This window comes from Athene noctua, chromosome 17 (genome assembly GCF_965140245.1).
Source record: "Athene noctua chromosome 17, bAthNoc1.hap1.1, whole genome shotgun sequence".
Taxonomy (NCBI): Eukaryota; Metazoa; Chordata; class Aves; order Strigiformes; family Strigidae; genus Athene; species Athene noctua.
In genome coordinates this window covers 5,670,973-5,689,807 of record NC_134053.1, presented here as the reverse complement: position 1 = coordinate 5,689,807, position 18,835 = coordinate 5,670,973, and the positions used below count along the sequence as shown (strand labels likewise).

General features: G+C 36.4%; 1 protein-coding gene across 2 annotated transcripts in view; it reads right to left on the bottom strand.

The window, feature by feature from the left end:
* GLT1D1 (glycosyltransferase 1 domain containing 1) overlaps positions 1-18,835 on the bottom strand; it is a 59,772-nt gene that overhangs the window by 38,744 nt on the left and 2,193 nt on the right. Inside the window, exons 2-5 of one of the 2 annotated variants that reach the window (XM_074921507.1) lie at positions 12,732-12,880; positions 9,998-10,103; positions 4,497-4,548; positions 573-609 (exon numbers count right to left, since the gene is read on the bottom strand). In XM_074921507.1, coding sequence (XP_074777608.1) covers positions 573-609; positions 4,497-4,548; positions 9,998-10,103; positions 12,732-12,880 — 344 coding nt within the window. The remainder of the gene's footprint in view (positions 1-572; positions 610-4,496; positions 4,549-9,997; positions 10,104-12,731; positions 12,881-18,835) is intronic. The other variant, XM_074921508.1, reaches the window with a different exon arrangement.

The following is an 18,835-nucleotide window of genomic DNA, read 5'->3' as shown; positions in this document are numbered from 1 at the left end:
TACAACATAAAAGCTTTGAAAATAATTTTATTTTCTTTGAAAGTGAAATATAGAAAATGGAATGAGTTTTGGAATCCATGGAGTTATTTTTAGATATATAAAAACAGGAGCTGTAGCTTAAATGCTGAATTGAGTGTTCCCTAGACTACTCACTTAAGTAATATACTTTGGATTAGATACTTGTTGGGTGTCATTATGCTGGGAACACGAAACACTTAAATGAATTTAGAGTTTCAGAGAATAATCATTCAGCATCAAAACTTCCATACGCTTTGGAGAAAGCTCGGTGTTACCTTACGTGTTACCTTACCTTTCAGTTTCCTACTGTAAGGCATCTGGGAAAACTTCTTTTAAAAGCACCAAATGAGATGAAAATTTAGGCTGAGACTGAAATGCTGCCTCAATTAATGTCAATGGCAAAAAGATGAACTTAAGTGGAGCCAGGACTTCAAACCCCATACCCATTTCAGCAAAATATTTCTGGGGCAAAGAAGGTAGGTACATAAACATACAGGTACCAAACCATGATTCAAATAAATTGAATGCCTTAGTCAATATTTCAGAACTCTCACCTTGAGTTTGGACATATATTTTCTTCTTAGCATCTGGCTTTAAAGAGAAGGAGAAGAAAAGTAACCTTCATAGTTCACCATAAAAGATCTGTTCAAACTTCAAAGAAAGCCAAATAGCATAACATAATGCAGATTAGCGTGATATTCTTTCAACTATTAAAAATCAAAACAGACTATTAGAAAGATACATTTAAGTTACACCAAAAGCCAAGTTAACAAACCATCAAGCAACCAATTCCTGAACCAGTCAGCTCAGGAAAAAAGATGCCAAGGAAGTTTTGTTTTTTTTCTTTGTTACACACACAGATTTTATTTTTACCCTATCACTCCTATGTGGCTGCCCCTCCAGTTCACTGCCCAGTCATAACAGTCTATTTTAGTTGTTAAAAATGAACTGGAAAAAGAAATGGACAGAAAATAGTGAACAGTCGTCAACAAGGGGTTCACAGATGGGAAGGAGAGTTTCAGAGTGAATTAACTCACAAAAACTACATGAACGAGCAGCAAACCCACACATAAATTAAATGAGGGAAAAATAAAACTGTTTACAGTGGAAGACTAAGGATATTCTATGGACTTTATCTTTCAAAAACTATAGGAACTTTTGTGTTCAAGCATTTAAAAATAAGAAAAAATGGTTACTTAACATTTCTTGGTCCTTCTCTTACCTATGAATAAGTAGCGTTTTAAATTATATTGGATCTTCCAATCCTAACAAAAGCCTTGTAAACAATGGAGACAGAATTGCAAGCTGGAGGCCAAGTTCATGATTCAAATTTGCAGGACAAGTGGGATAGCTGAAATTCAGCACCAGGACACGGATGCAGCAAAACAGAAGGTGGAAAAAAGCAGATGTGGCAGAGGGCAGCTTAAGCCAGCCTTTTGCCTCCATAGCTGACACACTGCGTAGTTCTGCCTCAAACTCTGGCGGGTGAAGATAGGCTTTTAGTTCCCTAAAACCACTAAGTTTCAAAAATAAGCTTAAGTTAAGCATCTGGTTTCATGCTCTGCTGGACCTTTAACGGTGAGTAAATATAATCCTGTCAGGGCTCAGGTCATCAAGAAGAAAATAGCAGGAGTACTGTGTAACAGGGCATACAGATGTCTTCACACTTTATAGATCAATTTTCTGTTATGTTCTTTATTTTATATGGTCTTGAGGAGAATGGGAAAATTAATTTGAATGCTAATAAAACCGGCTTAGGTAATTCTTATGCACCGGTTTTATACTACTGAAATAAAACACTGACCATAAGCACAAGAATCTTTTACAGTATTTCAATCTCACTTGGAATACAGATTATTACAAATGCCGCATTATGTACTTCACAATTAAAGATAATTTTTCCAATGTAATAGAAAATAATTTGTTGGAGGATACAGCCCTTGAGCACAGTCCAATTGCTTACATGTTCATAATTTAAAAACTTAACTGACAGTCTAATTAATAAAGCACACATTAGAGGAAAAATGCAGGTCACATTAGAGTTAACATGAAAAAAGTGTTAATATTATGTGACCTAGCTAAGGAAAGATGTATTCATATCCTTCACCGTTTGAAGGTAAATGTGCTGCATTTGCTTTTACCCTTTATATGAAGATACAGCGGGGAAACAGAACTCAAAACCCCAGCATTTAAGACACAGGCCAGCAGGTGGTATTTCAGTTTGGGACTTGACAGCGTTGCCTCCAACTCCCTGTCTGCCATGGACCTTCTCCAAAATACTGAGTGAGTCCCATAGGCCCAGAGCACAAAGGTGGTTAGTCAAAGTTAAATACTTAAAAACATCTGAGGTGCTGATTTCAACAGGATTTCAAAGTTCAACTTTGTTTTTCCTCCTTATACTCTCTTAGTCTTTTTCTTGCATAAGATCTATGACAGAAGCTGTGCCCTTTCATGTTTACCCATCATGAAGTTCATAGAATCACAGAATGGTTTGGGTTGGAAGGGCCCTTAAAGATCACCTAGTCCCACCCCCTGCCCTGGGCAGGGACACCTTCCACTAGCCCAGGTTGCCCAAAGCCCCGTCCAACCTGGCCTGGAACACTGCCAGGGAGGGGGCAGCCACAGCTGCTCTGGGCAACCTGTGCCAGGGCCTCACCCCCCTCACAGGGGAGAATTTCTTCCTTAGATCTAATCTCAATCTGCCCTCTGTCAGTTTAAAACCGTTACCCCTCATCCTATCCCTACAGCCCTGATCAAGAGTCCCTCCCCCCTTTCCCGCAGCCCCTTTCAGCACTGGGAGGCCGCTCTAAGGTCTCCCCGGAGCCTTCTCTTCTCCAGCTGAACCCCCCAGCTCTCTCAGCCTGTCCTCACAGGGGGGTGCTCCAGCCCCTGAGCATCTTCGTGGCCTCCTCTGGACCTGCTCCAACATGACCATGTCCATTATAATAACTATTAAAAGCAAGTTATATTTGTAACATAAATATCAGCTCCTGTGTCTGCTCATGTATCCTTTTAATGCAAATAGATTTTTTTTAAAAATTAATTCATGCTGAAACTAAGTATTGAATATTAAATTGGTTGTGCAAGCTCCACCTCTAAGTGATTTTTTTCAGCAAGGGTGTATTAATGATCATATTATGATGCAAATTAGAACTGAAGAGATACCAAGCAGTTAGTTCCTACTTCTTGTATTTACTGTTCAACTTCAGTTGATGTTTCACAAGATGAGGTGAGTGGAGGTAACAGCTTACTAGAGCTGGAAGAGGGTGGTCCTGCTCTGGCCTTTTTACCCCAGTATGTTGCCTCTTACTGTCCATCAAATAGTTACCGCTTACCCTTCACTGGATCCGGTGCTCAGTGAAGCTCTCTGTAATCCAGTACAAGTCTTTAGCCAACAAGTTAGTTGGAAAGCTCACCTTGCACAGAAAATCAGCTGAACTAACAAGCTGGATCAGCAAGCCCGGCTGCCTGGTGTAGTTTTTCACAGGTTACCAGTGCAGCCTAACACTATTCAAAAGCACTCCTTCTACTCAGATGACTGGCAGCTCTTTATTGTCTTACTCTGCTCTTCAGAAACCAGGATTGAGGACTGTCTGCTTCAAGAATTTGTCTCAATTTTCTCCACTGGCAGTGTGCCATCAGCTCAACCACGTAAGGGTGAAAATGTTGACCCAGTCTATTTTCAAAAAGACGCATCAGATACTAAAAATAATTGCACTGAATGGCTGAAGTAGACTTTCAATACAGCAAATGCAATGGTACCTACTAAATGAAGCGATCATTATTACCGCCAGTTCTAAATAATCTCCTTAAAATACACTGCCAAATACATTTAACCACTATACTGTTTGATGAAAATACTTTTATTTAGTATTTTTCCATATATCATTCAGCACAGTGTGTTTCGTTTTATTTTCAGAAGGAGAGATGAGTTTTAAGGAAGTTAAGTGCTATTTATGAGCTACATATCCCTCAAGGCCTGGTCAACAGGGCTGTATATAACATATTGCTGGGCTTAGCATAACTACAATTCTAGCTCTGCAGTTCACCTTAAGAAGTTCATTCTATTTCCAGTGTTGACAAAAAAAAAGTATTTTCAAGTTATTCTTCCAAATTCTTTATTGTGAGTAAAGCTGTTCAGTGGAATTTTGGCAACATAAAGTTTATTAAATGATGCAAAAAGAAACAATATATGCATATGGCATCAGGAGAGACTTGATAACAACAGCAATGATTAGTTTTAAATGTTAGAGAAATGCTTCCTAAACTGCTGTATACTCTTTTCAAATACTAAATAGCTTTTAAATGCCAGATCTATTTGACCTGTCGAAGTACATAAATGCAAAATGCTTTCTCTGAAAGAAAAAACAGGAATAGAGAATATGAAGATTATTACAATTCTCTAGCATTATTTGGAAAACATTTTAGGAGAATGCATAGTTCATAATACTATAAGCATCAGCATCATGTAAACATACCCACTCCGCTGCTGCCAGTTCCTTCATTTTCATTGTGAAAGCCACTGCAAACCTAGTTAAATGGATAAAAATAGTTTGGATCATCTGCTTAAAGTGTTTAAAAATAAAAAACAGGAAAGTACTTCAGGAAAAAGTCTTTATAAGAACTAACAGCAGAAGCTTATAAAAATTATTATAGATGGAAAGACAGAAAGTAGGCTATTTGTTTTACCAGAAGATATTGGTAAAACAAATGGTATCTCTTCAGGCTTTACAACTTAGAGCTCTTGGGAAGTTAAAAGTGAGAATTTCTTAAAGTAAGAGAAAACCTAAATAATGTGAACATGCCCCAGTTTATCTAGATTAATATACACAGCTGCAGTAGTGAGTTAGAATTTCCTGTTTCTACATTATTGCAAGTTGCAATAGCCCCCTTGACAACCAGGAGGCTAGGTGAGAAGGGATCTTAAGTCCAGTTAGTTTCTTACTATTGTTATTTGACAATACCCAGTCCCACTATTTGCCACTTCTTGCAACCGAGTTTAATTCAAATGAGCAGATGGATTTTTTAAACCTTTCCCCAGTGCTGTCTCCTTATTTCTAAGTAATCAAAGCTGCCAATGAGAAACAAACATCTGAGAAACCAAAATGTCTTCAGGAAAAATATCAGAATTAAATAAACGAAAAAAGAAGAAAGATGATCCAGTGACTGGGCTTCAGCTCTGGAATTTCACAGACTTGAGACACGGCTCTATGGCTCTGATGTCAGCCATCTCAGTGGAGATGAAATTTGCAGTGCTGAGTTAAACATCTGATATTCCATTATAATAAACACGGAAGAATTGGGTGCCCATAAACGAGATTCACCACAGTCATTGTTTCAGGAAAAGAGACCATTACACTAGCCAGACATAATACTGGTAGAAGGGTATTTTGATTGTTCTCTGGTTAAGACTTATCTTTGTTATGAAAAGCGCATTTAAACAAATGAACTGTAGAATAGTATATGAACAACATCCACTCCTCCTCTCTATCGTATGGAAATAATAACACCAGAGTAAGAACAAGCAAATGGAAGTGTACTTGAATAACAGAATGACTACAGCTTTCATCTGGGAGGAAGAGAATTCTACTCCCAAACTTACTTCCACTTCTTCCCTTATGGCTGTTTATAATGGCTCATCTGGACTTCTACTTATGTGCCTTTGAGAAATGTAGGTAGTACACTATCATTCTACATAACAGAAGAATTACGTCAGAGACCATTTAAAATCAGCATTGATATGAACAGCTTTCATTTTTGGGTGTCTCATTACAGAGAGACTTCAGCCACAGAAGTCTGATTTCTAAACGTATTAGATAAACAAGTTATTCGTATTGGGAGCTTGGTGTAATACCAAGAAATCATATGAGATACTTTTATGAAGCCAGAGTTAATAAAGAATCCCTGTTCAGAACAGATCTTAAGAACATGCTGGGCTTTAATGTAGCTTTTAAGTTGTGATGAAATATAAACACGTGCTTTGACTGTTCTTAAATGGAACTTCAGTGCTAACTGGAACCACAGATGGGACCATTTCTAAAGGCTTATCAGTCCTGTGGAACAGAAATGTTTGAATGCCTCTTTCATATGAGACACAATGTGTCTACTCAGCAAAATCCCTTTTTTTTGATTGCTGTTATAGATACTGAATATAAACCAGGGATAATCACATATTACCCTTATGACTCAGTGTTTCTTTTTCACAGAATTAATGTAATGATTCTGTCCTGAGCCAACCCCATGACATCTCAGTGCTTAGAGACGATGCACATTGCTAAGGTCGACATAGTGCTTAGGGATCTGGTGGAGTTGGGAACTGTCAGTGTTAGGTTAATGGTTGGACTGGATGATCTTCAGGGTCCTTTCCAACCAAGATGATTCTGTGAAGTCACAACCACAACAGTGCTTTTCCATTAGAGATGCTATGTTGTAATTTGAGGGCATGAAATCACAATCATTCATTAGAAGTCACGTAAGTGCTGAATTATAACTCCTATTTTTGTTTGTTGAAACAAACCTTATTCCCATACATTTGCTTTGTAGTATCTGCTTTATGGTACTACGATGAATTTCACATATACAACTTGACAGCTTTAAGGTTATTAAAGCCTTTGCAAATGCTTGTTTTGTCAAGTTGCACATGCTCCCTTTCCAGGTTTTGCAATTATACTTTCAATACATCACATTAACAAGCAGAAAAAAACCTGTTGCTCCTAAGTCTACAAAACACTGTTCGATAGAAAAAAATACCCTAGAGTAGTACAACCACCATTTAGAGGAATTTGATTAAAAATGAAACACTCATTATAAAGCTAGACAGTGTTCAATACTTTGTTTTATGGAATGTGGTGGCATATTGTACTGGACAAGTAATCTACAATTCGTGATACTTTCTGCTTAGAACCCTGCAATCAATAAAGAGAAAAAAAAATCAATGTTTCTTTTAATAACTATGCAATGAATAATACTAGTGATAATACTGGAGAAGAGAACCATTCAGAATAACTTCTAGAAAAATGAATTACTTTTCCTGTGGCAGAGAAAATATCATGAACTGCATTAGGATGCAGTAATATATTTTGAAATATAGAAAATCCAAGCTACTAAAATATAACTTAAGTTCTTAATTATCGTTAAAAAAAAATTTAGTAAAGCACCTTTTTTGCATGAGCTATATTAGCTATATTTTTGACATATTTTAAACACAGAACTGAATCAGACACACTCAGAGATTCTGGTTTTATATATTTTTCATTTTGCAAAGTGCTGAAATTTAGCTGACAGATTAGATATCTTTTTTCTCTTCTTTCAGATCTGTTTAAAGAATAACTTCTGATTATTTGATAACAAAAGTAAACAAGTATATAAATTTTGTCTTGAATGAGGCCTTAAGTTGCTTTTCAACTACAAGTAACCCGTAAGAACATGCCCTAATGATTTTTCAATGACTGTGATTAAGTGCTGTCTTTAAAATTTGTTTACCTACCACATTTTATAGGGCACTATAGACAGAACAGCATATCTATGCCGGTGTTAAGTTAAATAATAGCTAGAACGTGCAATGGTATTAGCAAAGATAAAATTACAAGATACAAGCCTGCTGCAGATTTTGTATGCATTTCCTCATTGCTAACATGAACCAAAATCCATACTGCTGTATCTGAACCACTGTAGTTATCTGTCTTAGCTAAAAGGCTGTGATGAATGAACAGAGATATTATCCTGAGCAAGCTCATTCAGCAAGGTATTTAAGCTCTCCTAGAGTAAGTATGCAAGCAGTACCACTGGATTTGATAAGCCATTCCAGATGCTTAAATTTTATCTTATCTTGCACACTCGGAGACCCCTTTGCTTATGCAGAGCTCAATTCTGGAGTGATGACTCTCCAGACTACTCAAATCACCAAAAATTCAGGCACTCTATAGTTCCATGAGGCTGAGTGGCCTGGTGTAGCAACTTACTGACACCAAAAAGACACCCTTCTCGTATCCTTCCCCAAAATGACTCTTCTTATTAAAGGGGTAGAAAACTAACCCAGAGAAAAAAGCCAATTTTACACCATTTAGTGAGTTAAACCTGCTCAGAAAGCAGTCCAATCCTGGCACAAGGAAGGGTGCATCACACAGCCACAAGCAAGAGAAAGGAGAAGGAGAGGAAGAGAGGTAGCAGTAGAGCCATCCCTAGCATCCCTGAGCTATTACGCTGGCTACACATAAAGTGACAACCTTAGCCTCTATCTTGGTAAAACTTAAGCTATCTATTAAATTGATTTAATCCACTGGAAGTTTTACATACATAAAATGCTTTCGTTTCCAATAAGAAAAGGGCTTCCTGGCCTACCATGGACGTGATCAAACACTGTTGAAGTAAACAGACCTTCAGATCATGCAGGAGGAACCTTCTTTTCTGGGGATGTTGAAACAATGAGAAATACTGCAAAAACCTTTTTGGTTTTTAGTAATTTTCTCTGATTTTTGATCAGTTCTTGAACTACATTTATTGACTACACTGACATGTCACTAGAACTCTTCTGGACTTTAAAACACCCTGAAAATACTCCCTTGTGAATTCACCTGAAAAATTAAGAGAATTTGCTTAAAGACTTTTTTCCATCTCTGCTGTCTACTCTCTTCATGTACCTAGAGAAAGGATCACGTTAGCAGGAAAAAAAGAAGAAAAGCTCTTTATACTTGAGTCACCTGCTTTTCAATCAAGCATTCTGTCAACAAGCTAAATGCAAGGCCTCTGAGAACAGGTTTGATGGTTTGATTCTGTCATTCAACAGGACAAATGCCAGTTATTTTTAGTTGTCGTCTCCACTTAAGTCAAACTGCTGGGCACTTTGATCTGTATGTGCAGATAGCACTTAATGCATAAAATATATTAGTTCCAATACAGAATATTTTATATATTTGAATATATGTAACATAAACCAGAATTTACTAATAAACAGAGGTTTAAAAACCCCAAACAACAACCTGGAGCAACATTTAGCACTTCTGGCACAGGGCCTTGGCACACAGGGTCCAACCATGTTTATGCTAATAATATTACTTTGACAAGATTTAATGAGAATATTCATATCTCCACCACTAACAAAGATTTGCTATTTAAATAATCATACCTCCACCACTAACTCACCATTAATTACCTCCACTATGAAAGATTCACTATTTAAATACCAAATATCAGACATTTCGTGGACAGTATAGTTCTGTACGAATGGGAACTGTATGGATATTGTTGGAGATAATTAGGTGTGCATTTCTTTACCTAAATCTCCGCAAATATAAACAATCTAAGATAATTTTGGTAAGAAATTAGAACTTGATTGCATAAAACTGTATCCATTACAAACACATCAAATAAACCACAGTCAAATTGCTACAGTCCACAGTTATACTAACCATCAAAGGCTGTCTTTATGATGTCTACTCATAAAGTAGATTACTCTACAGAGCAATACGCTGCCAAATACCAGGTTAAGTATTCTTGCTATTATTCTTCTCGTTGCTTCTGCCTGCCTTAGAATTTTATATCCTCATCAGATGCATAGTTCTATTATTCTAAAAAATAGTTACGATTCAGGAGACCACGCACAGGGTTAGTTAGCAAGAGCACAGATTTCATTAGCTTTTAATGTGATTTCAGTCTTTTTGAAAATTCACAGCCCAAAAGACCAAGTTTCAGCACTACCTCTGCCAACTCTTACATGGACAAATACGATGAAAGGATTGTAACAGAGGAAATATAAAATGAATAGACTGCATACAGAGGGTATTTTATGAAGAAACAGTTCTACTTCCATCACTGAATCACAAAATAAGATATAGAGATCACAGGGATTTCAAGAAGTCTGTCCTTAGTCAGCTGGCCTACACATCTCCCAGTGATTCCAAGCATTTATGGAACATTCCTAAAAGATCTGCCATTAACAAAATTCAATTTCCTGTCATAAACCTTCCACACATGCTTTTACCTGGCTTCTCCTAGCACTGCTCCCATTACCCGATGTTTCTCTTCACATTTGATATCTTCATTTACATCTGTCCCACCAAAGATGATTCCAAAAGGAATTCTGCTACCTGTAAAGCAATGACTCTGATGAGAAGTTGGCCAACATGTCAAGGGAATGACTAAAAGGGGACATTAACAGTGAGAAAGTATATTAATAATACTGTATCATATATGTAAGCAAAAGCCTTTGAAAAAGAAACTGGTGGAAACTTGAATTTTTATGGTTTTGGCACTGAAAAATCCCATACAACAACTATGCACTTTCACAATATGTCAGCCTGATTGTGTAGCTATGAGATTTTCTCTGCCTTTTCCATGCTTAGTAAAAACAATTAATTTTTAGCCCACCAAACAGCGTATATATTTTAAATGTTATTCACCTTTTAATAAGATGCAGTATTGCAAAGTTTGGTTCCAGGTATCTAGTCTCAGGCACTCATTCACTGCCCCTTCAAGCATTCCAGTGCAGTGGTTTGGGTGACCATCCAGCAAAGTTGGTTACTGAAATTATTATTATTTTTTAAATACTGACTTCTGAAGCTGATTTTACTGCTACAAAAAATGTAGATGGATCCACACCACTGGAAAAGGTCACCAAATTAAATAAGGCAGTATATGCAAACCTGCAATAAAATCACTGTTTTGACTAATTTCATTCCAAATGATGGATCTATATTTGTAATTGATTGTTCCAACACCTTCTGTGATCACCCAAGTTATGAAAGTTGTTTTGGGACGCCTTACAGTGCTCAGAACAGTAAGAGTAGAGGAAGGCGTGTTGGCTGTGGGATAGTCTGTGCACGAGACCTTATGAACATTCACATTTTACAGTACTGATAAAATCATATATATCCTAGTAGTGTCTGCACCCTGGTAAAAGCCTAGTTTTGATATGCAACATCAGAATAAATTCATATTTGCATAAAGGTAAACCCACCAAAACAGGGCAGTGTAGCACTTCTACGCTGACAGCCAACAGACTCACACGGACAAGGCCAAATACAACTTGGATGAAAAGACAAAAGCCAACAGCAGTGCAAGATTGCTTTCTAACACTATTTCTTTTCTTGGAGTCAGGTTATTTTTAGTAACTGACAAGTTACCAGTAATGTTCTCTCCTTAAACTAATCAAGACAGCAGACAATAATGTTTACTGTTGATTGTTTCAGCGCTGAAACCAATTAAGTGGTCAGTTTTACACCACATTAAGCTAACAAGTAACAACCTCATGATGGCTAATTACAACATGGAGAGCATAGTTTTAAATTAAAAATGGGACTGCAGTTTTGCAAAAGAAACAGTCTTCAGGAAGACAGTCTACAAAACCTGTCATTAAGGTGACCAATTTTGTGGATTTTGCAAATTTCTGTTAGCTGTAACATATGAAGCCAAGGTTTCCTTCTGACTCTGAACAAGAATATTGCCACTACACACTGTGTATCAAGGCAGGCAGAAAATATGCTTTGTTCTTTCCTTTTTGCTATTGGATGGAAGGGGAGAGGGATCAAAGACTCAGTAGGCAACACTGTCCTCAGTACTGGACCAACGAGCGGGGCACTGGAGGTTGCTGTGTTGATGGAGGTTCTTCCTTTTGAGAGATAATATAACTGACCTTGAATGTTCATCGCTGTGAAAGCTATTGGTGACCCTTTCTATAGCTACCCACAGTGTCTTAGGGAGTGGGGGGAAATGATAGGTTAAATTCAGTGAATTCTCATAATTAAAATTCATGGTTAAAACCAAGGAAATAAGAAAATCTTAAAGCAAATGGGGAAAGAAATAAATCTGTTGATAAAGATAGAAAACATACTGTTTCACATTTATATTTAAAAATTAAGTGAGCTGTAAGATAAGGATTTATTAGCATTGCTAATTTCCTCATTACTAAATGAAAGAACAAACAAAAAGCATGCCAGACATCATAATTCAGGCTTTCTGAAAACCCACCAGCACAAATTGTGGTGTGTGTGGGGGTTCTGAAGTCTGAAAACTAGCACAACACAATTTATACCGAGATCTGATGGAAGTATCAAATTATGTGTCTTTGTCCAAGTGAATAGATTTGTACAATATAAAGGTGATCTCAAACATGGATACACACTTGCAATTTCAATAGGTGACAGTGTCTGCAATTTTGAAAGCCAGTGCTTCTAGTGTATCATTAATGGCAGGCTAAAATTTTGTTCTACATGGCTAGATACAATAGAAAATTTTATTATTTGTCTGATAACATCCTGTCTCCTACAGTTTAGCTGGCATGAACGACATCTCAAAGTTATTTCATGTCCAAAAAACCCTGACTCATTTTTGAGCAGAAAAATCAAATTAGCCTCTGCTTTCTTCTATTTGACCTCAGCTATACTTAGCCAAGACATTGTCCTCTGAAAGAACACATTCGCTGGAAGTACCTTAATGTTAATATAATGCTCTTATCTTAATGTAGTTAAAGTACTTAATTATGAAATGCACTATGTACTTTAAAAGTACATTTATTTAGTTCTCTCCTCTCTGGATCAGATCTCCCGCAGAGAAAGATTTTCAGCATTTCTGAACAGTTGTTGAAGTGGATAAACAGAATAACTACATTATGTCTGGGTTTATACATTTATAGCCATTTATAACTGTTTGTATTCATTCTCTTCCCTTTCAGTATCTTTTTAAGAGGTATTTTTATTGCAAAATAGAAAGAGGATTACCTTGCAGAAGTCTGCCTCCTTTATAAAGATGAATGGCCAGGGCTGCATCAAAGTTGTCTGTGGTGGTTAGATTTGCAATTTCAGATGGACTTTCATACATGAAAGCATCTTTAAGAACACAGATATGACCTGCGGCACGTAGATGATTCCTTCATTTTTGGAACAAGTAGAAAAAGAATAAAAAAAGATACTATTAATGTTGTAGTCATGCCACTATATTAAATAAGCTTAATCAAAATGTTTTTCCTTAACTTTTGTTCTGACATTCACCTTTATGCTAATTTTGTTCAAGCAACCATGGAGCTATTTGCAAGGGGCTTTTTTTCTTTAGAAAGTATTTGTTATCTTCACCATTGTGAAGCTACAGGCACACTCCCAAGCAACATAATCTGCATCCATTTTAAGTCTCAAGTGTACAAAGTACCAACATCACCTTTGGAAATCAGCAGAAGTGAAGTATGGTCAGGATCTTTCCTGACTGAGCTTCAGCTTAATGTGCTGAAAAGACTCCTTTTGTGTTAGACTTTGGTTTTAGAGATTCTCAGATACTTGTTCTGGAGAAATGCCACTGAGTGAAGAAAGCACAAATATGTCCAGCTAATCAATGCTATTAAATATACAGAACATGCAAAAAATGAATACATAAATAAAACTGGAGAGTGGAAATTGTATTCCCTGTTTGATTGGGGGTTTAACCGCTTCTTGTCTTAGTTTCCCATTTGTAAAACAGGGACAGGATAATTGAAGCATAACAAAGAAACTACAGAAAAGTAATTACACAAATACTTTCACAGTCTTTTTTAAAAAGCTCAATTTGTAAAAAGAAAAAACCCAAACCAACAACAGCCAAACAACAAAGCCTTCCTATTCTACTGTCAGCTTACCCATTCACCTTTATATACAGCGGTTCCTCTTATTAAAACATTGATTCAAAGACTGCCAAAGTCAGGCAATGGATTGATTACAGGGAGCATTTTGGTGAGCTTTGTTTTAGTCTTTTCTTTTATACTCTCATAATTTCTCCCAGTGAGACCAGAATCAGTTATCAATGTTTTCAATGACATCAGCCAAAAAACACACAGGAGAAAATCCATGTTTTGATAAAAACTAGCACACTGTATGTGCTGCCATGTGGTGTTACATTTTCAATATTATAAAAGGACCACAAAATGTTTTCTGCTTATTACATATTGTTCCAGTTGATTTATCTCTCATAGCGTATTAATTGTTCTGGCATTAAAATCCTGCTAACTCAATAGCTTCTTGGATAATGTCAGCTCTTTCCTTTCCTGATCATTTCATATCCTCTCAAGGAATGTAATTTTCTGTCCTGCAGAAGTTAGTCATTACTGCAGAAATTGGTGCTAAAAATGTTGTAAAATGTCTTGAGGCCTTGGAAGGAATGTATTAGCACTATATCAGACAGAGCTCCATTGGCACAACATATGGTGCTGTATTTCTTCCTTATACTAAAAAGAAACTAATTTTACTTTTAACTTCACTGTTTGAAATGAGACCAATAAATTATAATAAGTACTAATAAATAATAAAATACAGCCAGATTGTAAGATCCTTATTTACACTGTTGAGCAATTATTTACATCAGTTGTCCCATGAACTTGTACCAAGTACCTGCTTGCCTTTTGAAAGAGGCTCTCAATTTATATCTAAATAATGATGCCCAAATCTAGCAGCTGTGGAAGGAAAATCTCTCGGGCGAATACTTGGGATGCTCGTGCATGCATTCCATGATTTCACAGGTGCTCATTAAATAGTCTAAAAGAATTTTTTCCCATCAGTATTCCAATTACCATAAATCACTATCATGTACAAGCAATATGTTTGCATATTACAATTAATTTGAAAATAATTCTCTCAGGACATCGGGAATCAAGAAACTCAGCTAGGAATTTCGATCTAAAGCATCTTTTTGAAAAAAAAAAAAAAATGCTAGGAATTAATACTTTTCCTTTCCTCCACAGTTTCCACAGCTCCAAATCTCAGTTGAATGACAGCTGTTTCTGCAGTAAATAGAGGGGGACTCCCTCAAGTGTTCCAAGGCTCAAAAATTGTGGTTTACCTCTATTACTTCTATTTTTTTTCTATACATAATGACTTAGAAGCATGTAAAAAATTTACATACATCTTAAGAAGGAAAAATTACCAAATTATTCCCAGAATAATTCAAATTCCCAGATGTAAAGGACCTTAATCTCATAAACATACTGTTGAGTTCAATATGATTAGTCACAGACTTCAGATTATGCATAAATAGAAATATATATGTGCGTAGAAGCAGAGTTATTGGGTAGTATTTAAGTATTGAAATTTACACTGGTATTTTCATATTTTCTAAATGACTTTTCATCTTTATAACCAAAAAAAAAGCAGACTATGGTTTTCACACATATGCTGTTATCGAGGAACATGATAAGAGGGTGCTGCAAAGCTACTGCAGGAGATTTTTTTTGAAGGTTGATCTGTCTATGAAGTCACAGATGTCCCTGAATCAAGCCAAGACAGAAGAGATACATTACCCGTATCTTTTCTCCTCCTGGCAACTGTGTATTCACATTATTTTGCCATTTCATAAACAAATAGTTTCTGAATGAAAAATAAAAATGAATACGTCTCCTGCTGCGTGTGAATCTAAGACAACACTGAAAATGCTAAATCTCAAGGCTACATTTTCCCTCTATCACAGTTTTGTATGTGGTAGATAAATTTCCAAGTAAGTGTCTTAAGAATCAGTAATTACTGCTTGGATGCAGAATTTGCCTTGCTATGCCATATCCTCCCCTTCTACCAAAACTCTCATGGAAGCCAATGCCACTATTTGGAGAGACTAATATTTCCAAAACGGAGTTTGGCTGTCAGACTCCAGATTTTGGGTGTTTTGCTAGGAAGTAACCAAACAGGGAAAACTTCAGTCATTCAGAAAGTGTGAAAGATCATTTCTTTAAAGACATTATATTAGTCACTGCTTCCATTGTGATATTTATAATATCTGAATATTGGACAAAATATTTCCCAGCCCCACTGACTTTAGTATTCAGTGAATTAATCTTTTTTGTTATACTTTTTATACTCTTTGGAAATTACCAGGCTTATAAGTGAAACTTCTCATTGTCTGCTCTCGATCTATGCTGCATGCAGAAAGATACTGCTAAAAAGTACAACCCTTTTCCAACATATTTTCACTTTATAGAAGATCCCTACAGAAAAACATTATTCTCTAACACAACTATGAAATACCAGGTGTTATTTTACAGTGTTTCATTCTTTATTTCCTACATTATTGATCACTACTTCTCACTTATCCTGCCTAGCAGTCTTCCCTCCTTCAACATGAATCTGCAGTTCATAGCTCTTTGTATAAAGTTTTATAGTTCCAAACACAGCATGGCTGAGGCTAAAACACAAGCAAATTAGAAATATGCTAACTTCTAAAGTATTATAGTTTTGAAACTTGCTTTATTTTCTGTGATGTCTTCCTCTCAAAAACTGTTATGTTCTAATTTTCAACTGATATTTCAATGGAATTACTTGCAGACAAAGAATTTCCAAAAATCTCCTGGTGGGTAACCCTGGTATCCTGGACTGGGTATCCTGGTAGATACACTCATACTTCTTGAACAGCACAAAATAGACTTCATCCAAAAATATTAATTATCTCTTTCCCTAGGCTGTCCATTCTGTAAAGCTGCTATGCATCAACTACTGTTAAATCTATATAGAACAATTCAAGGCTTATTGAGTGAGCAGATTCACTTTCACTGCCTTTTCTGAAACTTAGCCAGAGCTTGATACTCGCAATTCCCACTGAAGTTGATCAAATTACCTGAGTTGAAACCCTGCTTGATCATGTTTTCTTTGTACATTATACTTTTTTCCATACTTCTTAAAGCAAAGTATTCTTCCTTTTATTTCTCTCTCAAACTTCTCATTTAAACAACACAGGCAAATTGTGTTGCCATGAACAAAGTATGAATAAAATCCACTGTGGATAAGAACAGAAATTAAAAATGTGAGTGAAAATGGGGAGAATCCTTCTGCCTCTATGTTCTGAAGTCAGTAACCGTCCTTTGGAAGGACACAGTAACTCTGCAAAGTTTTATCCTGCCTTGTAAATAGGTCTAGTCATGCAAAATGCTTTGGGATGCAGCATACATCAAGTGCAGGCCATGTAAATTCACCTCAGTTCCAAAGGTGGAGAATGAACGCCTGCCTTGCAGCTGCCCTGCTCTGGGAACGGCCACGCAAACAACAGCAGGCATTTACCAGCACCTGCACAACCCGATGGAGGTGAGGTAAAAGACCTCTTATGAACCACCATGAAGAGAACAGGACCTTCTGCTGTATGAGTGCTCTTTTATGTGGCTTTAATGGTAACAGATAGGGTGAGACTAGAAGAAAAATTGGGGCTCAGAATTACTCCAATAAATGTCTAAGCTGAAGAATAATTGTAAAGAGGAATGATAAGCATTATTTAATTTGTGGGTTTAATTCTCTTGCAGTTGATTACCTGGAGATTTATAGAACAGCTATTTCAACTGTCCCATTTCAAATGAGGACTGAAACAATCTCCTTCTCCAAAAGATATTTACATATTGACAAAATACTTCATCTAAATCTTTCTAATTAACCAATTAATTCAAGATTTCAGTTCCTCCTTACTACCAAGTAATAAAAGATGAATGGAACATTTTAAGGGGTAGAGAAGACTCATTTATTTTCTTTCCTAACATCCTCTTTGATCTCATTTCTTAAGGCTGAAGAATGGCAGTCTAACCAAAGACTTTTACTTAGTATTTTATTCTCTACTCATTGCTCATATTTTTTAAGGTGATTAAAAATTATGCACACCAATACGAATAAAGCCCACAGCACATTCATTATATCACTTGTTTTAGCAAGCTGATTTCTAGCCAAATTAGATTCTGCTATCTTTGTCACCAGTTACTTTAAACTCAGGAAATGAATATCTTATTTATGAAAAGATGAAGCAGTTATAGAAACAGCTGTAATATAAACACAGTATACCCAGCGATATTAAGCTATAAAATTAATCTATGCTGGCAAGTGTCCAACCTGGAGACAATTTCATTGTTTCATTTATACTTAAGCAAAAGTTGCCACACTTCAATATAAAAAAAAGATGGAACAAATAAATTTGTAAGCATGAATGCAAATACAACTGAAGCCAAATACTAAACAGAATATATATTTGCTGTGAATTAACACGTAGGCTACAGAAGTTACCTATGCACTTAACCTCGGGTGTGGCAAATTAGTGCAAGAAGTGACATGCTCAAGCCTTTGGTCATACATGTAGATTATTTTTTTTTTTTTAATGGCATAAACTCTTAAGAAAAACAGTATTAGATGGAAGTATCTGTGTAGGATGGTTTTAGTGATAGCTGTCACTTGACTAGCCTTTTAGTCAGGCAGACGGATTTAACTGCTAGCTAACACTCTTATCTTCTTGACCAGACACTTTTTTTCCCTAAAAAGGCTTGTTTATATTATTACTATAAAGACCATATATGGTAGGTGATAACAACTGAACACAACATGTTACAGACTCTCAAACACTATTTCTATTAGAATCCTTTATCCACCTTTATTGTGAACATGAATTAAATTGACCTTTCACTCATTATTTTATTTCTGTTTGAAGGTCTATGTGCATGAGAGAGCAGCATCCACTTTGTATAAGGCATGCCTAGAAAGCAACAGGGTGCTAAAGCAAGTGTGTAACTCTGCACAGCTCACTGCAGATGTGTTCACATAGCTACAAATGACTGCATTAACGTGGTAATGTGCTAAACCATCTGTCAACTGAGCTTGTTGCATCTCACCAAGCCTATGCCCTCTTTCATACTAAAACACATTATCTTAGACTACCATGCACGAGTCACAGCTGGAGAAGGCTAACCAAAATTGCTGGTTACTGTGACTCACATCAAGGCATCTTGCTAAATGTGTCCCGATGCATATGCTCCCATGATCACAATCAATCCTAGTGAAGTTAAAAGACAAGTTGAAATAATATATGGACATTTGTTTGTCTGGCTAATTCAGGCTTAGTTTGACTAGAAATA